Here is a 26,423-nt window from a genome sequence, read left to right as displayed (position 1 = left end):
AAAAGAACAAAAAGGCTTCAGCCTCTACAGAGGAGACCGAGAGAACAGAGGAAGGCCAGGCTCTCACAGGTGAAACAGGTGAAACTAACAAACCATAGTTCACCTCAAAGTTTTTGAGGTGAACTGTTAAACATGAGATAATCTCATCTTGTTTCTCCATCAATGATGTTTATGAATTTTGTACACACACACACACACACAGAAGATACAGACAGAAATGTAACAACCATCCCCAGTCTGCCCCTGTGTAAAACTACAGTGTCTCACGGAGTCTTACTTGAACTGAATTTCTGTTTCCTCTTTGTGGGTGCAGCGGTATGATGCTGCTGAAGTGATCGGGCATTCTGGGTGAGCTGACACGCCTGAGCTGACACGCCTGAGCCCCCCACACACTAACAAACACACACAACCCTGTCTTGGTGGCATAACTGGTTTTTCTCTTAGGCTTTTACAGACTGTGTGTAAATATGTAGAAATGTTTTATGTCATAAATACTGAAACTCAGCTCTGACTCAGCGTGTGTGATTCTTAGAGTACTAGAACCTTTTGTTGGCCTTTTCTATGTTTCTAGATGTTATTAGGCTGTAATTATGACCTGGAGGATTGAAGGTGACACTAACTGTAAAACTGAGTAAGAACAGCAGGAGAAAGAGGAGAGAAGAGTGGAACCTCATCCGAGCTCACACAGTTTCATAGGCAATCAAATAAAGGGGAGCTGGGCACACACAATATTTCTCAATATTTTGAAAATTGTACTTAGGTTCGGACATATTAAGAATAACATTTTCCGTTGGTGTGTGATTGTTACAAATGGAAAAGCGTGGGAGGAAACCGGAACATCCGGAGTAAACCCACGCCGACGCTCGGAGAAACTCGAGGGGAACACTGAGGCCCTTTGTGGCCTTTCATAGACTTCTGACGGGACCTCCAGCATTGTCCGTCCGTCCCATTGTAGTGGAAAACATATCTCAGTCAAGCCCTGATGGAACTTCTTCAAATTTGGCACAAACATTCACTAGAAATCAAGATTGAACTGATTAGATTTTGGGGGTTGAAGGTCAAAGATCGAGGGTGTGGTGACCTTACGAAACACAGCTTTGGCCTTGTGAGAGATCTCGGTAACGCCTCGAAGGAACGTCTTCAAAATTGGCATAAATGTCCACCTGGACTCAAGGACAAAGTCACGGACAGTCACAGTGACCTCACAAAACACGCAGCAATTCTGACAAAATTTCACGCAAATGGTTAATAATTTCGCAGCTGTATGCGGAGGCGGTAACTCTAGTTCACGTTATTACTTCACTGAGGGCTCAAGGGAAGCGGGCTACTGAACTGAACTGAACAAGTGACGTTAAATGGAGATTAGAATCATTCATACACATGATTTTATTTATTTCCCACATTAAATTAGCATTTAAAGGTTACTGTTCACAGAAAATCAAGAGTGGAAAAGCTACAACAAATAAAATCTACATGGTTTTCCAAGGACATTAATGGATATACAACAAAACGAGTAATAACCGTTAATCTGCTGCCATAATCATAAGTATTGTGCCTCTGTGATGTTTACAACAAGGCTGCGTGCTTCAGGCAGGAATGTCAATGAACTGTTGTGAGACATGGAGCTTTCTCTCAAAAGGCACACAGTCAAGGTGCTTCTCTAGTCTGTATGCAAGCAGACGACAGAGCGTTCCCGCACAGAGTCAGTGAATCAGCCGTCACTTATCACATCCAGACTGCTTCCAGGCAGAATTAGATATTCATTAAATGATAAATGCGGGTTTTTCAAGAGTTTTAAAGACAGCGAGGGGAGGGTGCAGTACTGTAACAAAACATACAATATGAAAGGACATTAATGGGGAATATATTTGATAAATAACACAACTGAGAGATTGGACAAACAAGAAAACTATCAAAATAAAAGATAGAAAACATTGGCAATATACAGTTTGTAACAGGGAAAGGAAACAAGGAAATGTCATTGTATGACTGAAAACAAGCATCATATCCTCTCGCTGCGAGTCAATACATTTTCAAAAGCAGGGTGAACTGTCGGGGACACGTTTCACAGAGTTGCTGTGGGTTACGAGTCAGAAGAAGCTACTGCCTGGAGCTTTCTATGAAATCGTCAAAGTAAAAGACAGAAATGTTACGTACATCTCAAGTTTTGTTTTTTTTGTTTTTTTTAATTGAAAAAGTGAAACCAAACCCTCTCACTTTTCTCTACTTTAGGAAATTAAACTGTGCAGTGTGACTTTTAAAGGGGAGGTGTTGCACAATATCATAACAAGACCAACATGTGTTCTCAGTCTAGGTCCTGGCTCTTTCTGTTAATCATCTCACAAGCTATTAAACTTGCAAGTTGCTTGTTTAAGTAGCTTTTTTTTAAAATTGAAAGTGACTTTTGGATCACTGCTTTTTAAAAAGACACGTTACTAACAATATAATATGATGTTCCCCTTTTTAGACAAAAAAAAAAGATCTGGGCTGCAAATAAACAAAAATCCGAGTTTCTGTTGTGTACAAACACAGCCGAAAGCAAAACTTCACTTCATTATTTTTTACTACCTGCCTACCCCATGCTTGTTCATCACTACCCTCGTCCTTGCCTTTCCCTCAGTGCACCAGCTCCAGCTGGCTGGTGGAGAAAGGCAGGACCCCGCTGACGTAGTAGGCGATGCCCAGGGAGAGGAGGGCGATGACCACAAGCAGCAGCAGGACCCTCCAGAAGCCCAGGTCCTCCACAAACTCCTGCCAGGTCGTCCTGAAGCTGGACAGGACGCCCTCACTGCTCTGCAGGTTGGGGTTGAGTAAGGAGTGGCTCTCCATCGCACTGGGACAGACACGGGGGGGGGGGGGGGGGGGCGCTTGTTAATTTGGCCTATATATAACAGTAGAGTAAACTCAGAACAAAAACAGGTGACAGGCGGCAGGGGTGTGGTAATTTAACAAAATACACAGAAATGGAAATTATTTGGTATAATGCAACATTATGTTTCATTTTCAAGTATTTACAGAAACTTGCATTGTTTTGTATAAAAACTAACACTCATGTTTTGATAATAAACACTGTCAATTATGAATAAAACCCAAGTTTCTGTTCATTTTATTTAATAATTTAATAGGCTTATATCCGCACACATCAGATAATAACCTAATGAAAACATGTGGCCTGTCTCTTCCCTGTTCTTCGCTCCCCTCTTCCTCTCACTTATTTCCCATCCTCTCATGGATTTGGCTTCAATATTAATCATGAATACAGTCCCATGAAAAGTCTTGTGAAACAATCTGCACCACGCTGGATGTTTGTGGAAATATAACCAGCACTATGACACTTCCTTCCAGCTTAAGTACAACATAGAAAAGGTGACTGCACAGTTGGACTCACGGGCGTCAGCAGCTGTTTGCACAGTGACAAAATCCACCTGTGTACTTCGCTGCCGAAGGATTCAAGCAACAAAACACACATCACATTTTCTCATTGTGACTCAGGACTACAGCAACCTGTGACAAAGATCATTACTCCTTTTCTGAGTCACAACTCAGTCAAATCTAAAATCAGACATTTACAGTTTTGTGTGAGTTTCACTTTCTGCTCTGATATCAATCAAAAGAAGTCACACATAAAGGGTGATAGTCGTCTGTATATCCACCGCAAACAGGAACAGCTGATGGCTAAATCAGCACTTTTAATGGTGCCAATTTGCATCTGAATGGTAAAATAATTGGTCCTCAAGTTGTAGCATTGGTGACATTACACTTCCTGTTTGCACGTCCCAAAACACTGAAGGTATTATGAAACTGAGAGCAGGATTACCACCCAAAACACTAAATATCCATATCACCTTTTTTATGTTGCAAATGCTTTTTACTGAGGCTCAGAAAGCAAACATGGGGTAGAGAGCTGCTGGGATATCTGCTGAGGAATCAAGTTCTGTTCATTTGTGTGAATCATGAAAATGCACTCTGGTGTATTATACCAGGTTTATTAATCTGGAAATTAAAAGTGTTTTTTCTGTCACACAGAAACCCTCCCTTTCCTGAACATCTATCTCAGGTTACCAATGACACCATGAGTCACTTGTGGTAGTGCAAAGTCAAACAGCTTAATGAAGCTTATTATTCAATTCAGTATGCATCTTATTCACCTTAGCCTCGCTAACCAATATAGCTGGTGTATCAATGCCCTAATTAGCAGAGAAATTAAGTGAGATAGAGTTAGACAAAGTGAACAAGCGACACTCTCTAGTCACTTGTTGATTACAATCATATACACACAAGACTTTATTCATTTTCCACATTAAATTCGGATTTAAAATCAGTCCCACCTGCAACCGAACTGTTTCTGTTCAGTGTCAGGGCTCTCATGAGAAAACACTGTGCACCACCTGCTCAGCAGCAAACTGCCGAAGGTAAACACAATGGAGCATCTAGTAGCTCAAGAGTCAGATATTGGCTGGAGACCAGAAACATGACTCCAAATGAATCATAATCTCGCCCCTAACTTACTTTACTGTGTAAATACACAACTGATGCCGACAAGTTTAGCACGGCTACAAGGTGATGATATATCAGTGTTGTGTTGACAACTTGTTATTCAGTTACACCAGTAATGTTTTAGAAAGGGACGTCTTCACAGCAGACATGGACAGGACGGACAACCACAGAGACCAATAAGTCTTTTAATGAATTAAAATAGTTTTAGAAAAACATGAACCTATTCTTTAAACACAAATGACACATCTGGACTTTGCATCTGGTGCCAGCTCTTGATTTAGATTTTCTGAAACACACTCGAACACCTTCCCCTGAAAGTTCACATAACCACATTGTAACCACATGAATCGTGAAAACACTTCCACTTCCTCTTCAAATTCAAATTCACACACGAAGCAAAAGGAAGAGAGAGAGTGTTACAGTGACGAACCGGTTTCAGAAGTGGCAGACGGGGGCGGATGAAGAGGGAGCTGATCACTGCCCTCACACAAAAACAAAGGGCAGGTAGCTGAAAAGAGATATCAGCATGACATGCCACCACCCGCATCCCTCTTACACACCTGATTTACCCACAAGGCCTGCCCCCCCCGCTACATCCAGCCCGACATACCTCAGTCTTTTCATCCGTGCTTACCTCTCGCTGTCGGCCATCTGCATGGTCTCCAGTTTGGAGTGGGGTCCTCTGTTGAAGCCCTTCACTTCCTGCTCCTCCAGTCCCTCCAGCAGACGGATGGCGTCCTTGTTGACGCCGCGTCTCTTCGCCAGCACCAGGGGAGTCGACCCATTGTGGTTACTGTCATGCAGGACAAGCAACAGACATGGCACTGTTAGACTGCTCAGGTACGGAAACATTAGGCAGTGTATTTGACACGTCTATTCAAGTGAATGTCGTCAAAGGAAACCATATTTTACATCTGTAATTTCAGCGGCCAAGTTGACATCCTGCCACCTCACATTTATGCACGTCCTTCTCGTCTTCCCTCTCCTCTGCTGCTGTGACCAAAGTGGAAGCTTTACTTTGATGAGGCTCACTGTAACGTTGGTGTAATGTTGGTATAGGTTGGATCAAAGGAAGCTCAACTGAGGTGATAGCAGTCAGCCAATAGTTTAGATTAGTTATGCCTTTAATGGTGACATATTTACTTGTGTGTTTTAAATAAAGATAGCAGTGTTATTACCCACCCTGAGCTGGACATGTTTGCTAAGAAAAACAGGTCTCAACATAATGTAAATAGCACCTCCGGCACCAAGTTGACCCATATTTGTGTAAGATTTCACATACACAGCCTTATCTGGTGAGGGAGGGGTGACACAGGGACATCAAGGTGAGAATAGAAAAGGCCCTTGGAGTGGTCCCAAGAGGGTTATATGAAAATACTTTTGCCATGTGCTGTGATGAGGACGTTCCTGAACTTCCTGTTTGTCACGGTCACATGCGACAGCCCTACTGCTGTCTAAGTTGCTTTGTGACAACCCTCTCTGGACAGGCCACTCCCTAGGGAATGCAGCGTGCCACACATTCAGCTCACCTGGCTGACTGCTCATAAGATTCCACAAAATTACCAACATTGTTCTTTGTTTGGTTAACATTGACAGGAAGGGATGTCACAGTCTTTTAATGTGTGCGTGGCAGGTATGTGCTACCACACACACACATTAACAGACTGTGAAACAGGTGTTTACGCTGATCAGACCATTATGTACACTGGGTTTGGTGAGCAAACAATAACCACCTCAGCTCATTAAACTATGTGTAGAGTCAGATAACTGTCAGTCCCAGGAAAATATGACTTTCTTCTCCAACATCCACTTAAGTGCTTTCAAAGTCTCCCAGTAGCTTCACACATGGATGTACTGCATAAGCTCTTCTCCAGAATAACCAAGGATATTTAAAAATGCAGGTTCATGTGGTGTGAATAGCTGCAGTCAAGATTTAGAATGGGTTTTATTAGAGCTGCAATGATTAATCAACAGAGTAGCAACTACATTTATAATCGATAAACAGTCTTTGTTAGCAAGGCTCCCTTTTACCAGTTATAAATGGTAGTAAGTCATTGTAAGATTAATGAGTAATTAGCATTAACTTGATCTTGCCAAATAGTGAGCCTGCATCAATGTATGAAAAAATGTGTTAAATCTTGGTTTACAATTAATAAAGCGTCAACAACCCAATAAAACCTAATTATAACGCATTTATAAATCCTTTGTAAAAGGTAGTTTCATTGTAAAGTGGTACCAAAATGTTTTATCATTATTAACCAACTTGCAAATGCACAGCCAATACCACAACTGCACTGTACTGTGGTAAATATATGCAAATGAATACGATTGAGGGCAGGGCCGCCAACACGAGATTAAATAAATAGAAGGAGAACATATAACTGCAAAGACTGAATGGTCAAACCCAAAAACAACCATATAAGTTTAATCTTAAACGGATATCATTACGTCTCTTACCAGATATCAATCTTCAGCCCGTTGGACACCAGGAACTGTATAGTATCCACATGCCCACACAGATGCAGCGCAGTATTTCCTTGATAATCCGTCGCCAACAGATCGGCCCCGAACTTGTGCAGCAGGCGGCATATGTCCACGTTACCTCGGGCTGCGGCTAAGTGCAGGCCCGTGCGGCCCCGGTTGTCACGGATGTTGGGGTCGCATCCCGTCTCGAGGAGCCTCTTGGCGAAGGGCAGGTCTCCATCGATGCAGGCCTGCAGCAGAGGCACGTTGGTCTGCGACGAGTCGTTGATGAAGACATAGGACATGTCCGAGTGGGTGTCAGAAAATTCCAGCGTACCTGCAAAGAGGGACAAAGAGGAAAAGAGATGAGATTCAGTGTCATGAACATATGACAAGACTGAGAGGTTTTTATCAGGAAAGATCAGTAGACAATGTGAGCATTTCCTCTTTTATTTCCTTCCACACTGAATATTTTCCGCTTTGGGGCAATTGATGAGACAAAAAAAGACAAGACATTCCCTTGAGCTCTGGGAAACTGTGATTGCTCTTTTTTAATTTATCTTTTCAGCATTTACTGATAATTCATAAACCAAACAACAAACTGTCTAATCAAGAGAGTAATTGGCAGATTAATGAGCAGCATCTCTGCTGAGACAAGTGGAGGTAAATGGACAATGTGCACCCTCTAGTGGCCGTTGTTGGTTATTACAAATTTACATCAGCACAGACACTGTAATCATGGGTTTTAGAGGATATGAGGCAATACAACTAGAAAACTATAAATTGTTTAGTATTGTCTGTAACTGCACAAAGATAAACAGAGTTAACACAAAAATAACAAGAACCAATCATGGTCGACTGTAGTCAAGTCTAAGTGGCCAAGTGGTAGTTTAAAACAGCATTGCAGCCTGCGATCTGAGCCTTTCTTTTTCATATTAATATACATTTTGGTAGAAAGAAGAAGTCAAGGCTAAAGCTGATTCCCACTTTTCCTAAAGGCTCCAAGAAACTAAAATAAATCTGAATAGAAAAACAGCTCATGACAAGATTCTACCATGAGTATATTTATATAAACTGCATATGTATTGACAGTGAATTAGAGTAAGATATATACATATAATATACAACTGGAATGATATTCAAGATTAAGACACAAAAGGTTTTAGTCTGTAAGACACTGTGACGTACATTCTTCATTACTTAATGACATTTTAAAGACCTATCAGTTAATCAAGGAAATAAGATGAAGATTAATCATTAATGAAACCAATCCTTTGTTACAGCCCTAAACCATACAAAATTACCTCAGGCCAAAAGTACACTAAAATATAAATTAAAAAAAACTTTCCACCAGTTGCCCAAAATATATTTATTTACATACACATAATGCATTTGTTTGCATTGGTTTTCATGACACAGCAAGGACAGCGGACCTCCATTAAATCAAGAGGTAAAAAGTATTCCTAAAAATTGTAGTAAAACTGCTGTTAAATATTATATTTGAATAAACCATCTTGGGCTTTGGGAAATTAGCAATCTGTCAATCATTTTGTCTATTTTATGACATTTTATAGACAAAATGATCAACACATTAACCAAGAAAACAACGCACTAAGTAACTGATAGTAAAAAATAATCTGTTGTTGAAGCCCTATTAAAACAAATGGGCTGGTGAAATGATAAAACGTCATTAAATAGTGTAAAGGGCCCATTAAAAACAGCTCATTTCAATAGAGTCCAAAATCCAAACATGTTCAGTTAAATATAACAAAGGATATTGTAAAAATCCAGACATTTGAGAAGCTGATGACAACAAAAATAAAGTAAAAACGTAAAATGATGACCAAAATAGTTGCTGATTAATTTATTTGTCAGTCAATTAGTCGATTAATAGTTGCACCTGTACGATAACAAACTTAAAATCACCCTTCTTGGTCTGTGCAGTCTTTTAATCATAGTGCACCATTATTTACAGCGCAAATGACAATGACATACTGTATATGGTGTTTCACATTTCACAAAACAATTTCTACCATTAAAATTTCTAACTTCTACTATTTGCATATATCAGAAAGACACCGCTAACTGATTTCACCTGAACATGTTACATTATTCACAGCAAACATTACACAACTTTAAGCGTCTGAACCCTGCAGGCAAAACCGGAACACCTTATTTATTTCCAGACAAAGTTGCAAACTCGTTTCAAGCTACTTTACTTCACGTTATATTCGTGTATATATATATATATATATATATATATTTGTGCACGAGCAGTAGTTAGCTATCATTAGCCGCAGCGGCTACCTACAGCATTAACACACTTGCTAACATGAACACGGCAGCAAATCATGATTTAAACATTTACCTGCACGGGTTACCTGACGACCACATCAACAGATTGTGCCAAAGTAAAACATTATATTGCAGGCGATGAGGATAACGGCTAAGAAGCTAGCGGAGCTAATGCTAGCTTGCAAGATAAGGTTTTCCACACGGGTGAAACTGATTAATACGTGATTTAACAACTTTAGCAACACACACACGTTGATTAAACGTCAATTTAGACGCATTGTTGGCTGTCTGTTACGGTACCCACCTGTTTATTTGTTCCAAATTTAGAAGAAAAAAACACACTTCGCTTTCCTTCGAGCTAACGTTACTAGCAGTGTTGTTGTTGTGCTAGCTTCTTCTGTTTCTTCAGAGCAACGTTTAAAAAGAAACGGGAATTGTCGCCATCTACCGTTCGGGAGTATGATGCCCTGTAAGTCTACCTCCACCTACTGTGTGAAAAAGTCCAAACAAAAAAAATAACAACAAACTCCAAAAATATCCTTAAATCCACTAAATAAGCTAACACTATTACTAATCTTTGTTTATGGTCTTGGTCCCTGTATATTATAGTTATTACATGCAGAAAAAAGGGGATGAAATGTGAGAAATTAACATACTAATGGTGTCAAAAGGTTGTTTTTTTTATGTTAATTTTGATTTAAAGCCTCAAACTTCTACTAACAATCAAATTATTTTGACTTAGAAATTTACTTTAATAATAAATGTTGACTTATTTCATAATTTTGACTTGAAAGAAGTACTAATCTTGACTTATCAGATGTGTTGAGAAAGTCCAAATTTCTAATGCTTTCAAGAAATATGAATTTAGCATCACAAGATTAATAGACTATAAATATAAACTATATATACATATGAGTTACTGGACAATTTAAATTTCCCCTAAGGGCGTTAATAAAATATCTTTTTTGATTTAAGTCAGCGGTTGTGCATCATGTATAAACTGTATTATTCTCAGTAAGGCTAGCATGACTAGTGATATTAAATATTAAAGGTGACATGCATCCATTTCCCTGTAGAGCCCAGTAATAAAGACAATAATGACAGCTGCTTGGTTGTATAACAAGAAGATGAAAATAAACTAAAAGGTGTTAATGTTTTTAATTTGGATTTGCCAGACACACAGCAATTTGATCCCAAACATTATCTATACACTGACTAAAGCACAACAAAACCTCCTCAGTGGAGGTTACATGTAAAAACAAACATTAGAAACACTTGAAAATACTGATTTTACCTTATTTATTCCCTCAAGTAAATCTTCATGATGTTCCCCACACAGGGCTGAGACGTACGAATAATAATTCTGCATTTCTCTGTTAGTTTTGAAACTTTATTTCAAAGTGTGTGAGCACAGAAACACATGACAGTAACAGACAATGTTTATTACCATTTTTTGTTATAGATCCTCTTTGAGGAAAAACTGCATTTCTTTTCTGTCACTCCAGCCACTTACAGTAAGTTGCTTTATCTCTTGGCTTTTAACATGGGGTAAAGAGCAATCAGACAATACAATCTGTTGTTATGTCTGTTAAATCATCAGCTTTGAATATACTTTCCATATAAAAACATCCTAAAGGCATTTTTTTGTCCATAATATTTAATGTACACATCATTATCTTCCCATTCCCTCCCATCTCAGTAAATAATACCAGGGGATAGTATAAGTAAAATAATTACAAATCTAGATTACAAAACAACAAATGCAGACAAAAAAAAAAAAAGAGGAAAATAAAACAAAAATAAAATGTGACATAGGAATAAAATCAGGGCTACCAGCAGAGAGACAGAGCTATGTGACGCAGTGGTCATAGTGGTTACAAGTCACGCAGTAGCCTTCACTGTCCAGGGATAATACCGCAAGAGGAGAGTAGACTGATGTGAGACTTTCAATCTACAATGCAAAACCAAATTCAATGGAAAGAAACAAGAAAATAAGTAATTTCTTCCTATTTATCATCCGAGGACAGTGAAAAGACACAGAGACTGAAAAAAATTGAAAATAAAATAAGGAGCTAACAGCATTATAGACCTTTGCTCTAACATACTTTGCTGGGAAATACAGGAAGCACTATGTACAGCAATAATTAACAATCTATCAGAGTGTGTGTTTGGTTTCCTGTTGCAAATTTAATGTGAATAAAGGGTTTACTGTGATTAAAAAAAAACAACAACACTAGTTTGGTCACAACATAACAATGAAAAGCCTGTGAAAGTGGAGATATAACGGTAAAAACGCCCCTTTTTATTTGACTTGTTTATTGTTCTAACCCATATGAGTTCACATCAGTGCAATATATATATGAATGGGTGGTCTCATTCAAGTCATGTGTTACTGGTGTTAGCGGTTGCAGAGGTTCTGTTTTGAGGAAAAGTGCTGGCTTGGCTTTTTATTGCAAGACGTTTAATGAGAACGCGTTCTGAAATGTTGCCTTTCAAGTCGACTGTCAGGGTTTTTTTAGCACCAGAGTCACACTGTGAACTGTGCAAAGATCACAGGTATGTGAAACCTGAAAAATGCATAGTAGATTTAAAGGATTGTACTGGTTGTCCTGCATGTTTTGTTTTTTTTTTGCACAAAAACTGAATCATGCATAGATCATACTGTTGCTGAGCATTTTCCAAAATGTACTTATAGCTTAGTCTTCAATAGCAGGTGGTAGAACCCATAACAAAAGCTCTAGAAAAAGTGAGTAAGTGGTCCTTGAGTGCAGATTATTTCATCATAATACCATTTCCAATGTTGAGAATGAACTTTTCTGCTCATTTCCTAAATTCCAGACAGCCATCGGTTTGCAGTCATTTTCCCGCAGCTATGAAAATCAATTCATGGAGAATTGTAACTGGCTTGAAATAATAAAAATCCTTTAAAGTGAACATTCAGTTGCCATTTTTCATCAGTTATGTTGAAGTTAGAAGAAGGACTTGTTTTAAAAACGACAATAATATCTAGGATTTTATGGCAGACACCTGAAAATGTTACATAGCTACATAGCTAACGTTAGCATTAACAGCTGTTGCCGGTCTAGAAGAAACGTTGTGAGTTCAGTAACAAACTTCATTCCAGAGCTGTCTCCAGCAGTGGAAAGCAACTCCTTTTCTTTTGCTTCTATTCTATCACCTTCTTTTCTTCTACTGAAGTTCGCATGCTAACCAGCTAACCCTAAAAAAACAAAACAAAACAATGAGCATTTTCCAATACCGAGTCACCATAGCGTCTGGTCTGCCCTGAAGAACCTCTGGTAAATGCAACGATGGCTGAAGCTCTCGGTAAGACTGGTAAGTAAACAGCTGTTAATGCTAACGTTAGCTATGTAGCAATAGCTAAACTTGCTCCTTTAAATGACAATAATACAGTGCAGTATATGTCGACTGTAATGCTTTTCTTTACCTCAAGCAAGTCTCGAGTCTCTGCAACTTGATTTTCACACCCACGGTGAAATGAATGACAACCCATACACTGTTGCTATTCAAGCAAAACATACAAAAGTCGTCAGTACAGAGGATACGACTGTGGTGACTAACATAACATAATCTGTAAAATAACTGCAGTTACACTGGTTGAAGCCGGCAGTAAATACAAAAGAAGCAAAGTTTTACGGTGGCCATTTCACAAAAAAAAGAAATAATGTTTGTGTGTGTGCGTGTGCATGTGTGTGTGTGTTTGTACCATCTACTTCAGTTAAACCAGCTCAGAAAAGAACGTTAAACACCCACTGTTAAGATCTTAGATTCAACCAACTTTGAGTCACACCAATATCTGACTTCACTCTCTGACCTGACTTATCTGGAGCAGATGTCGACCCTGACGTGTGCGCGGCGGGGCAGTGCTACCCCAAGGGTGTGGCACTCTCCGAGGTAGCCGAGAATGATTCTCGCCAAAAACCGTAACGAGAAAACAGACACAAAATAATCGACACATAGAACAATAGCACCATTGTCAGTGATAATCGAGAGAAGAACCCTTCTCTTTCCATTTCCTATCTCCAACACTTCTTTATTTATTTTTTTGATAAGCAATTGATTCCTAAATGGGATAAAAAATAAAACACTCTGAAAACGGGGCGAGGTTGCTCGACTCGGCTGTGAAACCATCAGTGAAGCAGGAGAGGAGCTCATTTTCAGTCAGTCACATGTTCTTGCTTTTTAAAACCATCTCATCCTCCATCATCAACACCTCTCAACACCTCCCTCTGAAGTGTTAGTGTGTCACCTCCTGATGTTTCCCTCCCGCCATCCCTCCGCTCCTCCATCCTTCGCCTCCTCCTACTACAAGAGCTTGCTGCAGACTTGGCAGCGGCTGACTTTGGAGCGCTCCTGGCCTCCCTTCAGGGTCTCCTGCGTCGGCGAGTAGACGAACTCCAGGCCGGGGTCCACGGTGGTGAGCCAGAAGCTGTACTTGTTGGCAAAGTAGTGGCAGGAGCCCTTGGCCCCGTTGCACTCGATGAACGGCGTCGCGCGGAAATCCTCCAGGCAGGAGCCGGGGGACACCAGGGACTGACCGCCGCCCTCAGCGCCGGCCGCCGTGTGCTGTGGTGGTGAAAAAGGGGATGTAAATGTAACACTCAAAATATAGTTTCCTTCTTATGTTCAGGACCAAAGTTTCTTCACGTTGGTCGTCCTTTGTCTGGGACCGCCTTAAAGTTGACCACCTAATTTTGTTGAATTAACCGCCGTATATCTTTGGGTTGTGGACAGTTGAGGTTGTTGGTGGGTGGTTTATTTATTTATTTATTATTTTTCAGATGAAATGATTAATTGAAAGAATAACAGCGATGCTAAATTAGTAACTGTTTCCTGACCTAATCTTTAGGAAATGTTTTTTTGAAGCACCAGTTTTTTTGACGTACCATCAGGAAGGAGTATCCTATCCAGAGACTCCTCCAGCCGGGGGGGCAGGTGGGGATGGTCATGTCCTGACTGTGGACCGCCACGGCCTGAGATGGAGCCTCACAAACCGAACACCTGGATCGGACAGGAAGCAAACGCTTTTACAAATACTGAGAAAAAAAAACAGACGGGACCAGATGGGTGAAGCTGTATATAACTGAACCCCAGACGTCACAGATTCATGGTACGCTACCTGCTGATATAAGATTGTATCTGCTGCTCGGCCACAGGCATCATGGGTATGGGTGCGGTTGTGGAGAGCCAGTAGGACTTGTCGTTGCGGCTGGCGTAGTAGCAGACCTCGTTGGGGGAGCAGTAGAGGAAGGGGATGGTGCTGAACCTCGGGAGGCATGACCCCGGCTGACCTGGAGTGATATTTTGACATTTTTTTCTTTTGTCTCCAATGTGAAAATAAATTTGGTTCCTGCAACATCACATCTGCAACTTCACAGACAAACACATTATCGAAAGAAAATTAGTTTTCCGTACCAAGATCCTGGTTGTGTGCCTTCTCCTGTCCCTCCACGTACAGCAGGCTGTATCCGTCCCACAGTTTGGCCATGCCCTGAGGACACATGGGAACCTGGGTGTTCTGGCTGTGCTTCACCAGGGTGTAACCGATGCTGTGACTGCGCCCGACGCCGCCGGGAATGCCGGGACGACCGACCGTACCCGGAAGACCTGGGGAAGAGGAAACAAGATGTAAGAATCAAGAGAAAGTCATCATTATAAATATAAAATATAAATATTGGCCTTTATGAAGCATTACTGACAAGTGAATATATAATAATAATAATAATAATAATAATAATGTGAGGCTATAATTTAATACATTTTTTAATTTTAAAAGTTGGATATAAGCCTCGTTTTTGATAAAGACAGAGTGAGGACAAGCACACACACTACATACCTTGCTCTCCAGTAGGTCCAGGGAAACCAGGGGGTCCAGAGTCACCAACAGATCCAACCAGACCAGGAGATCCAGTCCTGCCCAGTTTACCCACAGCGCCAGGACGACCTTTAGCACCTGTAGCAGAGGAGTATTTAACACAGGAGCATGCACAGGCATTTCCTTTCATTTTCTATTTTTCTATTCCTCATTGTTATATTCCTTTCTCTCTGCATGGCGAAGCACACTAGATTAACTGCACTTAATTCACTGGACTTATTCACCACTCACCTGGACGTCCTGGGCCTCCAGGCTGACCGGATTCTCCGATAACGCCAGTGGCTCCGTTTGCACCGGGGAAACCCACTTCTCCGAAGAATCGCGTGATGTTTCCCGGTGGTGTAGGCAGCGTGATTCCAGGGAAACCCTTACGACCGGGACGCCCTGGAGAGGAGGGGGTCGGAGACGGACAAGGATGGAGGACGGGTGAAATGTGGAGGGACAGTGTGTGCAGAGGAGGTTCACACAGGAGTAAACGTAACTAATTTCCTGCTCCGTCTCAATCCACTTATGAAATTGTACTTGTAGCAACACCAAAGTTCTCCTACCTTGTAATCCCTTGGCTCCCTTGAATCCATAGTAACCAGGGTCACCTGAGAAACCCTTCAGACCAGGACCTCCGCTGAAACCAGTCTCACCTCGTGCTCCTGAAAAGCAAAAACACAATGTTTTACTTCATTATATATTATACAAGAAACAAAAAGAAACACAGGCTGTTTTTTTTTTTTTTTTTTGGTTCCCGTCATATTTTTGAACTCCACTTCACCTTTGGCACCGGGATAGCCGGGGCTTCCCGGGCCTCCGGAGCCTCCTGAATCTCCTTTCCTCCCAGGGGAGCCAGGGAAGCCCGGGAGCCCAGGGTCACCTCTGTCTCCCTGGGCCGTGCCTGGACCGGGCGGCCCGGGTGGACCTGGAGGACCTTGGAAACCTGGAGGGGAAGGTCGATAAGGGTTAGAAGAAGAGGAGAGGAGAAAGGAAACTGGGTTGAGGGAAGGAAAGGAAAGGAAAGGAAAGGAAAACTGGACTGAGGAAATGTATTTACCATACTCTCCATCCAGTCCAGGGAGGCCGGGGTCTCCCAGAGGTCCAGGAACATCTGACCCCACAGACTCACCACGAGGTCCGGGCAGACCAGGGAACCCTGTGAGTCCAGGACCACCTGACATACACGCAAATACAAATCAGCAGCCATGATTTTGATATTATATATTTTTTAATCCACATTCAAACCACCACTTTTAACTTCCTTTAAGTCTATCTAACCTGGCTGTCCTCTCTCTCCCTTCGGGCCGGGGTAGCCTGGAGATCCTGGGTAGGAGACGCCTCTCTCTCCCTTCAACCCTGGAATTCCAGGGGCACCTGAGCGACCTCCTATACTTCCACCTGGACACAAATACAACAAAAAATTTTCAACAGCAGTTCATCTTTCTTATTTTTCTTTTTTTTTTTAAATAATTGTGGTTATTTCAAAAAATAATCCAGGTACAAAACATGGCTGAGAATATAAGAGAAACCTACAAAATACTGTTTCTCAAAGAGGAGTGGGTGTTAAGTGGTTAAAGTATGTAAATATCTCATCTTAAAATTATTAAAAAAGGACTCATATCATATCATATCCTTGCCTGGGGTTCCAGGGAGACCTTTAGGTCCACCAAGGCCATTGAGTCCATCCAAACCAGGAGATCCAGGCAAACCTGCACAAACACAACAGAGTGAGTGTTCGTCTGCAACCTCTGCTCATTTTCTTTGCTACCGTCTTATTTGAAAAGAGAAAGTCAAATTGCATGTGTGGTTTTCTCTTTCACCTTTAGCTCCAGGTCCTCCAGGACCTCCAGGGAAACCAGGAGTGCCATCTCCTCCTCTTCTACCTGGGTAGCCGGACTGACCCTTTGGACCGGGGAAACCAGGGGAGCCTGCAAAAAGGGGGTGAGATAAATGTTAATATCCGACTGTGGAGACCTAATGTGGCAACTGTGAGGTTAATTTTGTTGAAAGTCTGAGGATCGGTGTCTCTCACCCATTAATCCAGGCCGTCCTGCTTCACCAGGAGCTCCCTTTCCTCCAGGGAAACCTGGACTTCCTGGAAAGCCGTTGTCACCACGGGCGCCGTCCCTACCAGGACCACCTGAGGAGAGATAATCAATCTCATAGGTAACAGATTCTGATCTACCAGATGTTTTATAACTGGAGTCTGGAGATCATCTCTTTGCCAAAACAAAATCATAAGAAACATAAACCGTCACTTGATACTGAATATTTACTGCTTATAAACCTGGTAAAACAGAAACAAACTGAAGGTCTGGTAGAGCAGGGGACGTATTAAAGTGTGTTAAAGGTATCCACTGTAATAAGGGGGGAATAAAAACCAGATCCATGTCACCACAGTATGGGGGCAGCTGAAATGTGGACTTAAACTGCCTTTTCTTTTTCATTCATTCACCTACAGGCAAAAAAAAAAATCTAGGTAAAGGGGTGGTTGGTTTTACTTTATCCAAGCATTGAAAGTCTCACCTGGGAAACCTGAATCTCCTTGCTGGCCTTTAGCTCCTGGGCCTCCAGGATAACCAAAGCTATCTCCAGGTATACCTGAAGAACAAAACATGGGAGTCAGTGGATGGATGTAATATTATATAGTATTTAGTTATTCATAAACAGATGTGAGGTTGAATGATCAGATGTGTTGAAGGATGTTGGTTTTTCACTCACCCCTGGAACCAGGTCGCCCGGATTCTCCAGGATTACCAGGGTAACCAGGTGAACCGTCATCACCCTGAAAGAAGCCATCAGAAGTTGAAGCTCACCGTCTGAACTTTATACTGTTTTATTTCTATGTGTGTGTGTGTGTGTGTGTTTTCTTACCCTTGCTCCAGATATGCCGGGGAATCCCATGATTCCAGCCTCTCCCTTTGGTCCGGGGAAGCCCGGAGGTCCTGGCGTCCCGGGATAACCAGGCTGTCCCGGCTGTCCTTTACTCTGCTCAGCAAAACCAGGAAGTCCAGGCAGACCCTGACGACCAGGCAGACCTGGGAAACCCTTGTCACCTGAAACCAGATTCAGAGTGGGGGGGTTAGAGGTGCAACGTGGAGGGAAATTAAAGGCTCGATTACACAAGCACATGACAAACTTTGACAGTTCACAGAGGTGGTGGAAAGTGACTCAAGACTGTACTAAGGTAAAATTGTAAGGTACTTTTATTTGACCACATTGACAACAGTAAAACACTGCATACACATTAATGCAACAGTAATAATAATCCAATGACATACATGATACAAAATAACACTCTGAATTGTGCAATTTTACATAATTGATGTACTTTTACTTAACGAAAATGCAGGACTTGAAATGGAATATTTTCATAGTATGGTGCAAACTTGAACTTTTGTTAATGCTAACATTAGCTAGAAATAGCTCCTTCAAAGGGGCGGGTTACTTAACAAGAGCTTCGGCCATTGCTGTCTTTATAAATACGAGAAGGTTATAATACGTCCTCTGACCAGCGCTGCGTCTTCAGCGCAGATTGGAGGCTACAGTGAGTCGCTATCGGAAAATGACAACATGTGCCGCGGCTAACTGGTTAGCGTGCTAACTTTAGTAGAAGAAAGGACGTGTTAGAGACAAGAGTTAATATTGGTGTTTCTTTCCGTCTCTGTAGACAGATGTTGGCGAGTAAAGGAATGAAGTTTGATGCTGAACTCACAATGCTTCTTCTACACTGTTAAGTAAACAGCTGTTAATGCTAACGCTGGCTACATAGCATTAGCAAAACTTACAAATAGCTCCTTTAAGTAAAAGATGGCTCTACTTTTTCAAGTTCACAGTAAAACTGCTGATCTATAATAAAGTTGTAGGCCGTCCTGTGATACTCTGAGGGAATGATTAATTATGAGCTGTCAAATGATAATAAAACAGTAAAACGCAGCAGGAAGTAGTGTTACCTCTGGGTCCGGGGAAGCCAGGAAGGCCGTTGCCTCCAGGGTTTCCGGGGTCTCCTTTCTCCACAAACAGTGATGGACTAGGAGTCGCGGGCAAGCCAGGAGGGCCGGGGTATCCTCTGTCACCTGTAAAACACATGGATGTTAGTGTGACTCACAGCCTCCTCGGCCGGTACTGGCCTGTGTGTATCCTCGTGCCTCTGCCATCCAAGTGATTGCACTTATTCCCTGCTCTGGATACTTTACCTTTCAGTCCGGGGTATCCAGATCCACCGGGAAGTCCGTTTCTTCCAGGCCCCCCAGGCAGTCCTTTTCCTCCAGTAAATCCTGGAGTACCAGGACGCCCTGGGAGTCCAGGGAAACCCATCAGACCTGGGAAACCTCTTTCACCTGTGGAAAGACACAGAGACTCCACATGAGACGCTGTAGGGAGTTATTATTCAGAGAAGTTAGAAAACCATTGAGCTCCAGCCTACCCTTTGTTCCTGGTATTCCTGGGATCCCCTCTCTAGTTCCTGGTCCTGGAGGTCCGGGGGGTCCCCTTGCCCCTGGTGACCCAGGGGTGCCAGGCTGTCCTGGGGTTCCCTTCATCCCAGCAGGGCCTGGGAATCCTGGATCTCCTCTGTCTCCCTTCCGACCGGGGAAACCTGTTGGTGGACGGATGGTGACGGGACAGATGATGGATGGAAGAAAGACGGAGAGAAATTTAATGAGGCACTGGTCATGATCTATATTTTAAATGGAAACAGACATCTACATATTTATTTAAAAAACAGTGTAAACATTAAAATACAATAATATGAATATAAATGTCATTATTCTGATACACAGAATGTAAATATTGGGTAACAAAAACAAACTTACCTTTTTTTTAATAATCAATTTACTTACCTCCAATAAGTTTATTAATACATATTAAACAAAAATCATTTTCACAATTATTTCTATTCTTATTACGCACAACAGCAAAAAGCAGACAACCTGCAATTGCACTGAGATTGGGGATCTTATTGAACATGAACAAGCATGATGTGACTGATTTCAGATTCATTACCAGCAGGGATTTTAAATGTTTAAACGTTTGCTGGATCAAACCTGTAATTATATTCAATTTCATTAAAGATATGTAAGAAACTCAAGTGCAATTCCAGGCTGAATTAGTGACGATCTACCGCCTAAAGTTTGTTTGTCCTATGGGATAGCGTACCACTACTGGTTTACATTCTTAAAAAGAAAACCCCATTTTCAACACATCTGTTTTCATCACTTCACTAATTTGTCACGAATCCAGGACAATGCAGGGATGTGCTGAAAATTAAAAGCCCTTTTAAGAGTGTAGAAAAAGCTTCTAGTCTCGATGCAGCTGCAACAATGTTAAAACTTATGCTGTCACACAAACCTATTGTAATCAATACAATATACACATCTGGCACAGATTAGATGCAAGTATGTAACTGAACTACAAGGGTTAGTTCTGGCTGCAAAAACCAAACCAAACACTGGTAGTCACATTTCTTAAGAAAATGTTTTGTTTCTGAGTCTCTCACAACTAAAATGTCCATCTGAAGAAAACACTTTGACCAAAAACAAACAGCTGAATGAGTCTTTGAGTGGGGTGTGAGAACTTTAGTTTCCTTCCGGCACCACGGTTTTGTGCCTTTTAGGAATTTTTCTGCAGCTTAATCCTGAATCACACGATGATATGATGCAGCATCGTGACTTAAAGACGGGAGATCCGTGACTTTGTGTGATCACGAAACAAAAACACATTAAAAAAAATATGATTTGTCGTATTGTAATGCAGTTGCAAGGAGGGACTATTGTTAAATATCCCATATAATATAAAAGGTAGATGTCCATGTGTTGTTTGATTATAAAGCATCCTCTCTGGTTGAACGTTTCATTGCGTTTCACCTCTAAAGAACGTTAGAAATAAAAACTTTTCTGGAAGTGTTCAGACCTTGTTTCAAGATAATCATTTGATTATTTGATTCTGGGAAAATCACTTGTTTCACACCCCAGCGTCGACTCCACCATTGATTGAATTACGGAGATGGACATTTGTTTTGCTGCACGGATGAAGAGTAGGCAGACACTTTCAGGGAGGTAGCAGTTAAAGCGTTTGGTCTTATGCACGAATAGCAGGAGGATGGAGGGATGGAAGCAAAGGATGAAGCGAAATGGAGGAATGGATGGGTGATGGATGGATGGATGGATGGTGGGAGAGAGTGTCTCACCTTGGCAGCCTATAACGAATGACCCAACACCAAGAACAAGAAGGATGGAGGGATGAGAGGATGGATGGAGGGGATGATGGTGGTGTGTTGAAAGGAGGGGAGGAAAGGAGGAGGAGGAAAAAACAGGACGAGGAGAAATACAAAACAGGATGAGAAGGAGAGAAATACAAAGAAAAAAGACAGGGATGAACCAACTCTGGTAAAAGTGAAGGGATGAGTGGAGAAAGACACTGAACTAAATTATATTTCTTCTTCTTCTATTATAAATAAAGCTACAGATAACTCTATGTGGACAAACACACGATCTCTCAGATATGGAACATGGGAGTCTAAACTTTCTAAAATCCTACAAAATGAAAGAGCAGTCTGTTTAGACGTGGTAAAACGTCACGGACACAGGTGATGAATCTTTTCCCTCACCTGGTGATCCGCTCAGTCCCTTGCTGCCAGGAGCTCCGGGCCGACCGGGAATGCCGCCGGTCGGCTCACCTGGAAGTCCAGGAAGGCCGGGGAAACCGGGAAGACCGTCAACGCCGCGCTCTCCCTTTAGTCCGGGGACACCGGAGCGTCCGTCAAAACCTGACAGAGGAAGGAAGGAAAAAAGAAACTCTTATAAACTGGAATAGGATGGACAGAATGATAGAAACACCTGATTGAAGAATGTAACAACGTGAGTGTCTCTGTCTCAGACCCACCAGGTGAGCCAGGTCCTCCAGGTGTCCCTGGCTGGCCTTTGTCTCCAGTTATTCCTGGTAAGCCGTCCTGTCCTGGAGCACCAGGTGTGGCTCCCAGAACCTCTCCGGGCTGGCCTTTGGCTCCAGGACGCCCTGGAAGACCATCCTTCCCCCTGCCTCCATCAAAGCCCTGTCCTGGGATACCGGGAGCTCCAGAATCCCCTCTGGGTCCAGGGAAACCTGCAGGTAGACAGGGTGAAGGAAACAGGTGCAGGAGATGAATAAGATGTCTGCCAGGTTTAGTGTATGTAATGTACGGACGGTTGAGAACAGATCTACAGCCATCGCAGGGAACCTCGGCCCGGGTTGTACTCTCGATAACAAATACAGAAACACACAGGTTTACCTTGAGGTCCAGGTCGGCCTCCAGAACCTGGGTCTCCTCTCTCTCCTTTGGCACCGTCAAACCCTGGACGTCCTGAATCTCCTGGAAAACCTGGCTGACCTTTAGGGCCTGACAGGTGCACACAGGTACGACTTTAATTGTATTAAGTATCCTTCATTCTGCTGTAATGACAGTATCTGATGCACAGGAAGTTTTATTTTTGAGAAGTGACGACCTGAGCAAACGATAAAAAGCCTGACACATAGAAAAAATCAATCAATCAGTGTCAGTAAACAGCTGCGATATGTTTCCAATGGTCAAAACAAACGTTGACACAAATAAATCCATTAGTAACTACTCTCTTATTCATTTTCAACATTTTAACTATATTATATTTGTGTATGTGCTATGATGTAATATCCCAAAGGCAACTTCTACCACTGACAACACAACTGAAAGCTGAGACGTTGCATTTGAGTCAAAAAAGAACCAAATATGATGTAAGAAAATATGTTTAAGACATGTATTAAATCAGATTTAAAGTATAAACTATCAAAACCTCTGCTGATTTTTACCTGGCCGTCCAGGTAAACCGGGGTAACCGGGGTCTCCATCCTCACCAGGTATGGTGCAAGGTAGCACTTGGCCTGGTAGCAGTCATACACAGGTTAGCAATCACACTTCATACACTTTAATACACATATAACGACACACAATTGTAACATTAACCACTTATATGTAAATATTTCTAAACCTGGCTCAAATTAAATTTACAAACACTTTAAATAGATGAGATGTTTAAAAAAAATCTCTGAAACATGAGTACAATAAAGACAAATAATAATAAATAAGTAGTGTTAGCATATATCTAGTGATAACGCCACGGCTGCTACATGTTTGCTACATTCAACACAAAACTTCTGTAGTGAAATACATTTTGTAAATGTGTTTTCGCAATTGTTGATTGTCGGTCGCCTCCATTCACGCCACTACCGTTTATCAAAATAAAAGCTTTCTGTTCAGGTTAATCTGAGTTTGATCATGAGAATTATTGTGTGTTGTGGGTTGAATGTCGTTAGTTGCAAATTCATCATATTAAAAGGGCAGTTCAAAAATTAGAAGGTGATGCTAAAACATTAGAAAGTTATAAATTCAGAGGGGGGTTTTGTGTTTGGGGATCAGGTTTATTATTTCCATTGGCCCCCCCCCTCCCCTCCTCCCTCCCTCCCTCCCTCACTGGTTAAAAGCACTTAGCAGAGGCAGGGCTTGAAAACATGCGCCAGGTTTCAGCAGCTTTGATTGGAGGAAGAGGAGAGCGTGTCCAGTGGACTGGACTGGAATGTGTTGCATGTTTCGAGAAGGCGGTGTTTGCTCTGAAGCGCCACACATCCGGATTTTAAAAACCTGAAACTCGCCCGTCAATCATCGACTGACTCCGCCCGAATGGAATCCCTGAGACGCAGGGAGCGAGAAGCTTCCATCCGCTCCGCCATGAACAAATGATTGACAGTGGGCCGGCCTGTTTCAGAATGCAAAAGACCACATTTCCCAGAAGTACTTGCTCTGATGAGGTAATTGTAAGCTATTACAGAACAGGACCCCAAGGTTGTGATTAATGGCTTTCAAGCGATCAATCAAACCGTTAAGTAACAGAAGGTGACAGTGGAACAAAAGTCTTGACCCCTCCCCTTGTGTTCACAATGCAAACAGATCTGGAGGCTCCTTTACTTTCATGGATATTAATCATTTGTGTGAAATTCTATCGACTGAAGTCTTGAATTATGGGTAAAAGCGGTTTTGTGTGACCTTCGACCTTTGACCACCAAAATATAATCAGTTCCTCCTTGAGTTCAAATCCCCCTTTGTGCCAAATCAGTCAATCAACCAATCAGAATACAGCTACAAACCAATTAACCAATGAGAATACAGCTACAAATTGACCAATTAGAATTAAGTTACAAATCGATGAATCAGGATAGAGAAACAAACCTATTAACCAATCAGAATACAGTTACAAATTGACCAATCAGAATACAGCTAAGGGATTCCCTTGAGGCCAACAAAATAAAAAAGTGATAAAAAATAATTAAAGATACAATATTTATCCACTAGAATTTTATTTTAAGGACACTTCAACATGTAGACCTTTATGTTCTGAAATAACAACTTAAAGAAAAAAATATATGCTTAAAATTATTATTATTATTATTATTATTGGAAGAAACAATATTTTAACTGTGCATCTTCAAATGGCCATTGCATCATTATAGTCACATATAGAACATAGCAGCCCATTTACATTGTGAACACATTTCTGGGGAAGTCTGCAGCGATAAACTGCAAAGATGTGGTCAAACCCTGTTCGTTTCCATCTAACGGTGTCTCTTTAAGTCACTCCCCGCTCTACCCAGCATGTGACTCATGAGTAAGTCTTTCCTCTCCACTGCTTCTGTAAGCGATCGGCTCTACTCAGGGGATAGTTTACGGATCCACCAGTGGCTGGGCTGCCTGAAACTCAAGCTACAGATTCTGTCCCAGGCTCTTTACTCTGGCTGGTGGATGAAAAAGTTAGTTACCCACCCGTTCCCTCTCCGACGTCATTAACCCCTCCACAGCTGTTTTCACCTGGATAGATACACATGCACAAGGAAGGTCAGAGAGAAGGAGGGATGGATAAAGAAGAGAGAGAGAGAGAGACAGAGACAGAGAGAGAGAGAGAGAGGGAGAGAGAGAGAGAAGATGGCAGCATACAAAGCCAGTCAGGGTCATTTGCATGCGCCAATAAAGCAATTAAATTGTTTTTCATCAAACAGATATCAGCAAATCAGCAATCAGTTCCATTCAATTATTCAAGGCTCATTCAGTTAAGGCAAAGGCATATTAAAATGCTTCAATGTAAAAGTGCTTAAAGACAGATTATTCCCCTCAACAGGAGAGAGAGAGAGAGAGAGAGAGGGAGAGAGAGAGAGGAGGAGCGACTTCAAATGTTTCCAGAGTTTACCAAACGGACTCTGTCCTCGTGCTCTCTCTCTCTCTCTCTCTCTCTCTCTCTCTCTCTCTCAGCTCCCGTGAGCGACAATAACCTTCATATTAAAAGCAAAATGAATCAGTTGTTTAGCATTAGCATCACGGTATGAGAGCACACAGTCACACTGAAGATGAGTGGCCAGCTGCTGCTGAAGACTTTGTGTCATTTAGTCTCAGGGAGGAAGAACGTTTGATTCGTGCGTGGTTTATAAACTTGACTTTAGATGGATCCAGATGTTTTATTGTATTTTATATCATCATGTCCATTATTGTGTCACTGAAAATCTGTTTACATCTTCAGATCTCTAGAAATCCTTTAAATCAGTGGTTCTCAAAGTCCCCGACAAAAAGGGGAATCATTTATTTCCACTATAATTCAGTCCGTAAATTCAGGGAACCGCTGCTTTAAATAAACAATCAAGAAGGTAAAATCTGTTTTTGATTATGGCCACATTGATGCCATTACCCATAACAGGGGATCGCAGTGTCTTATTTTGAAGGGTGTTTCTTGGTAATAGTGACCAGTGCCTGAGAGGATGTGCTCAGGCATCAGTAGGACTGATATGAAGAAGTGTGGCGATCTAAAAAAAAACACCAAACCAAACCTTTTAGAATAATTCACCGCGAACCGTGAATCATAATTTCGCCTGATGTTTCCAGATGAAATCTTCTCACCTCCTCTGAGACTAAACAAGCACAGTAGCTGTTGCACAATCAGCATTAAAATCTCATCATTGTGCGTCAGTCAGTCGACTAACAAAGCAGTTTATGGATTATAGATTATTGGCTGCAGAAGAGGTGTATAAGCACATTAATGGAGACCATTAATCATGTAGTTAACAGTGTGCTGCTGCAGCTGAGGCATGAAGGGCAGGAAGCTGCTGTGGCAGAGAAAATCTAACAAGAGCCACGTTGTCGCTTCAGGTCCTGGAGAGCTGGACTGCTTCAGCAAGGCAGATGAACCAGGAACTGTCTGTCCCCTAGAAGTGTCTTCTAATGGTTTAGGGTGTTAGG

At 41.7% G+C, this 26,423-nt stretch overlaps 2 protein-coding genes across 4 annotated transcripts in view; both read right to left on the bottom strand.

The window, feature by feature from the left end:
* Positions 1-1,367: 1,367 nt before the first annotated feature.
* Positions 1,368-9,683, bottom strand: ankrd46b (ankyrin repeat domain 46b). Its single transcript, XM_056369780.1, has 4 exons — positions 9,560-9,683; positions 6,955-7,297; positions 5,132-5,290; positions 1,368-2,833 (listed from the first exon to the last, which is right to left on the bottom strand). Exons 2-4 carry the CDS (start codon positions 7,263-7,265, stop codon positions 2,617-2,619), a joined length of 687 nt encoding a protein of 228 aa, XP_056225755.1. The 5' UTR covers positions 7,266-7,297; positions 9,560-9,683; the 3' UTR covers positions 1,368-2,616.
* A 711-nt stretch (positions 9,684-10,394) lies between these two features.
* The window catches only part of col4a6 (collagen, type IV, alpha 6), a 110,690-nt gene continuing 94,661 nt past the window's right edge, over positions 10,395-26,423 (bottom strand). For 2 of the 3 annotated variants that reach the window (XM_056369253.1, XM_056369254.1), the window contains 24 exons: positions 24,963-25,007; positions 22,958-23,029; positions 22,404-22,511; positions 22,019-22,237; positions 21,744-21,902; positions 19,563-19,733; positions 19,333-19,476; positions 19,090-19,212; positions 18,011-18,192; positions 17,858-17,921; positions 17,663-17,737; positions 17,169-17,276; positions 16,957-17,064; positions 16,774-16,845; positions 16,415-16,534; positions 16,194-16,310; positions 15,918-16,079; positions 15,700-15,798; positions 15,383-15,535; positions 15,113-15,229; positions 14,692-14,883; positions 14,396-14,567; positions 14,163-14,277; positions 10,395-13,842 (listed from right to left, as the gene is read on the bottom strand). In XM_056369253.1, coding sequence (XP_056225228.1) covers positions 13,582-13,842; positions 14,163-14,277; positions 14,396-14,567; positions 14,692-14,883; positions 15,113-15,229; positions 15,383-15,535; positions 15,700-15,798; positions 15,918-16,079; positions 16,194-16,310; positions 16,415-16,534; positions 16,774-16,845; positions 16,957-17,064; positions 17,169-17,276; positions 17,663-17,737; positions 17,858-17,921; positions 18,011-18,192; positions 19,090-19,212; positions 19,333-19,476; positions 19,563-19,733; positions 21,744-21,902; positions 22,019-22,237; positions 22,404-22,511; positions 22,958-23,029; positions 24,963-25,007 — 3,158 coding nt within the window. In that variant the 3' untranslated portion in view covers positions 10,395-13,581. The remainder of the gene's footprint in view (positions 13,843-14,162; positions 14,278-14,395; positions 14,568-14,691; positions 14,884-15,112; positions 15,230-15,382; positions 15,536-15,699; positions 15,799-15,917; positions 16,080-16,193; positions 16,311-16,414; positions 16,535-16,773; positions 16,846-16,956; positions 17,065-17,168; positions 17,277-17,662; positions 17,738-17,857; positions 17,922-18,010; positions 18,193-19,089; positions 19,213-19,332; positions 19,477-19,562; positions 19,734-21,743; positions 21,903-22,018; positions 22,238-22,403; positions 22,512-22,957; positions 23,030-24,962; positions 25,008-26,423) is intronic. The other variant, XM_056369255.1, reaches the window with a different exon arrangement.

This window comes from Seriola aureovittata, chromosome 23, assembly GCF_021018895.1.
Source record: "Seriola aureovittata isolate HTS-2021-v1 ecotype China chromosome 23, ASM2101889v1, whole genome shotgun sequence".
Lineage (NCBI taxonomy): Eukaryota > Metazoa > Chordata > Actinopteri > Carangiformes > Carangidae > Seriola > Seriola aureovittata.
This window is presented reverse-complemented; position numbering and strand designations above follow the sequence as displayed.

Bases quoted from the DNA above. Each gene is read 5' to 3' on its own strand.
- ankrd46b (XM_056369780.1), bottom strand. From the start codon at position 7,265: ATGTCCTATGTCTTCATCAACGACTCGTCGCAGACCAACGTGCCTCTG. The intron at 5,291-6,954 runs GTAAGAGACGTA...CCTGCATGACAG, and splicing joins GGGCTGAAGATTGATATCTG to TAACCACAATGGGTCGACTC. The intron at 2,834-5,131 runs GTAAGCACGGAT...TGTCTGTCCCAG, and splicing joins CAGATGGCCGACAGCGAGAG to TGCGATGGAGAGCCACTCCT.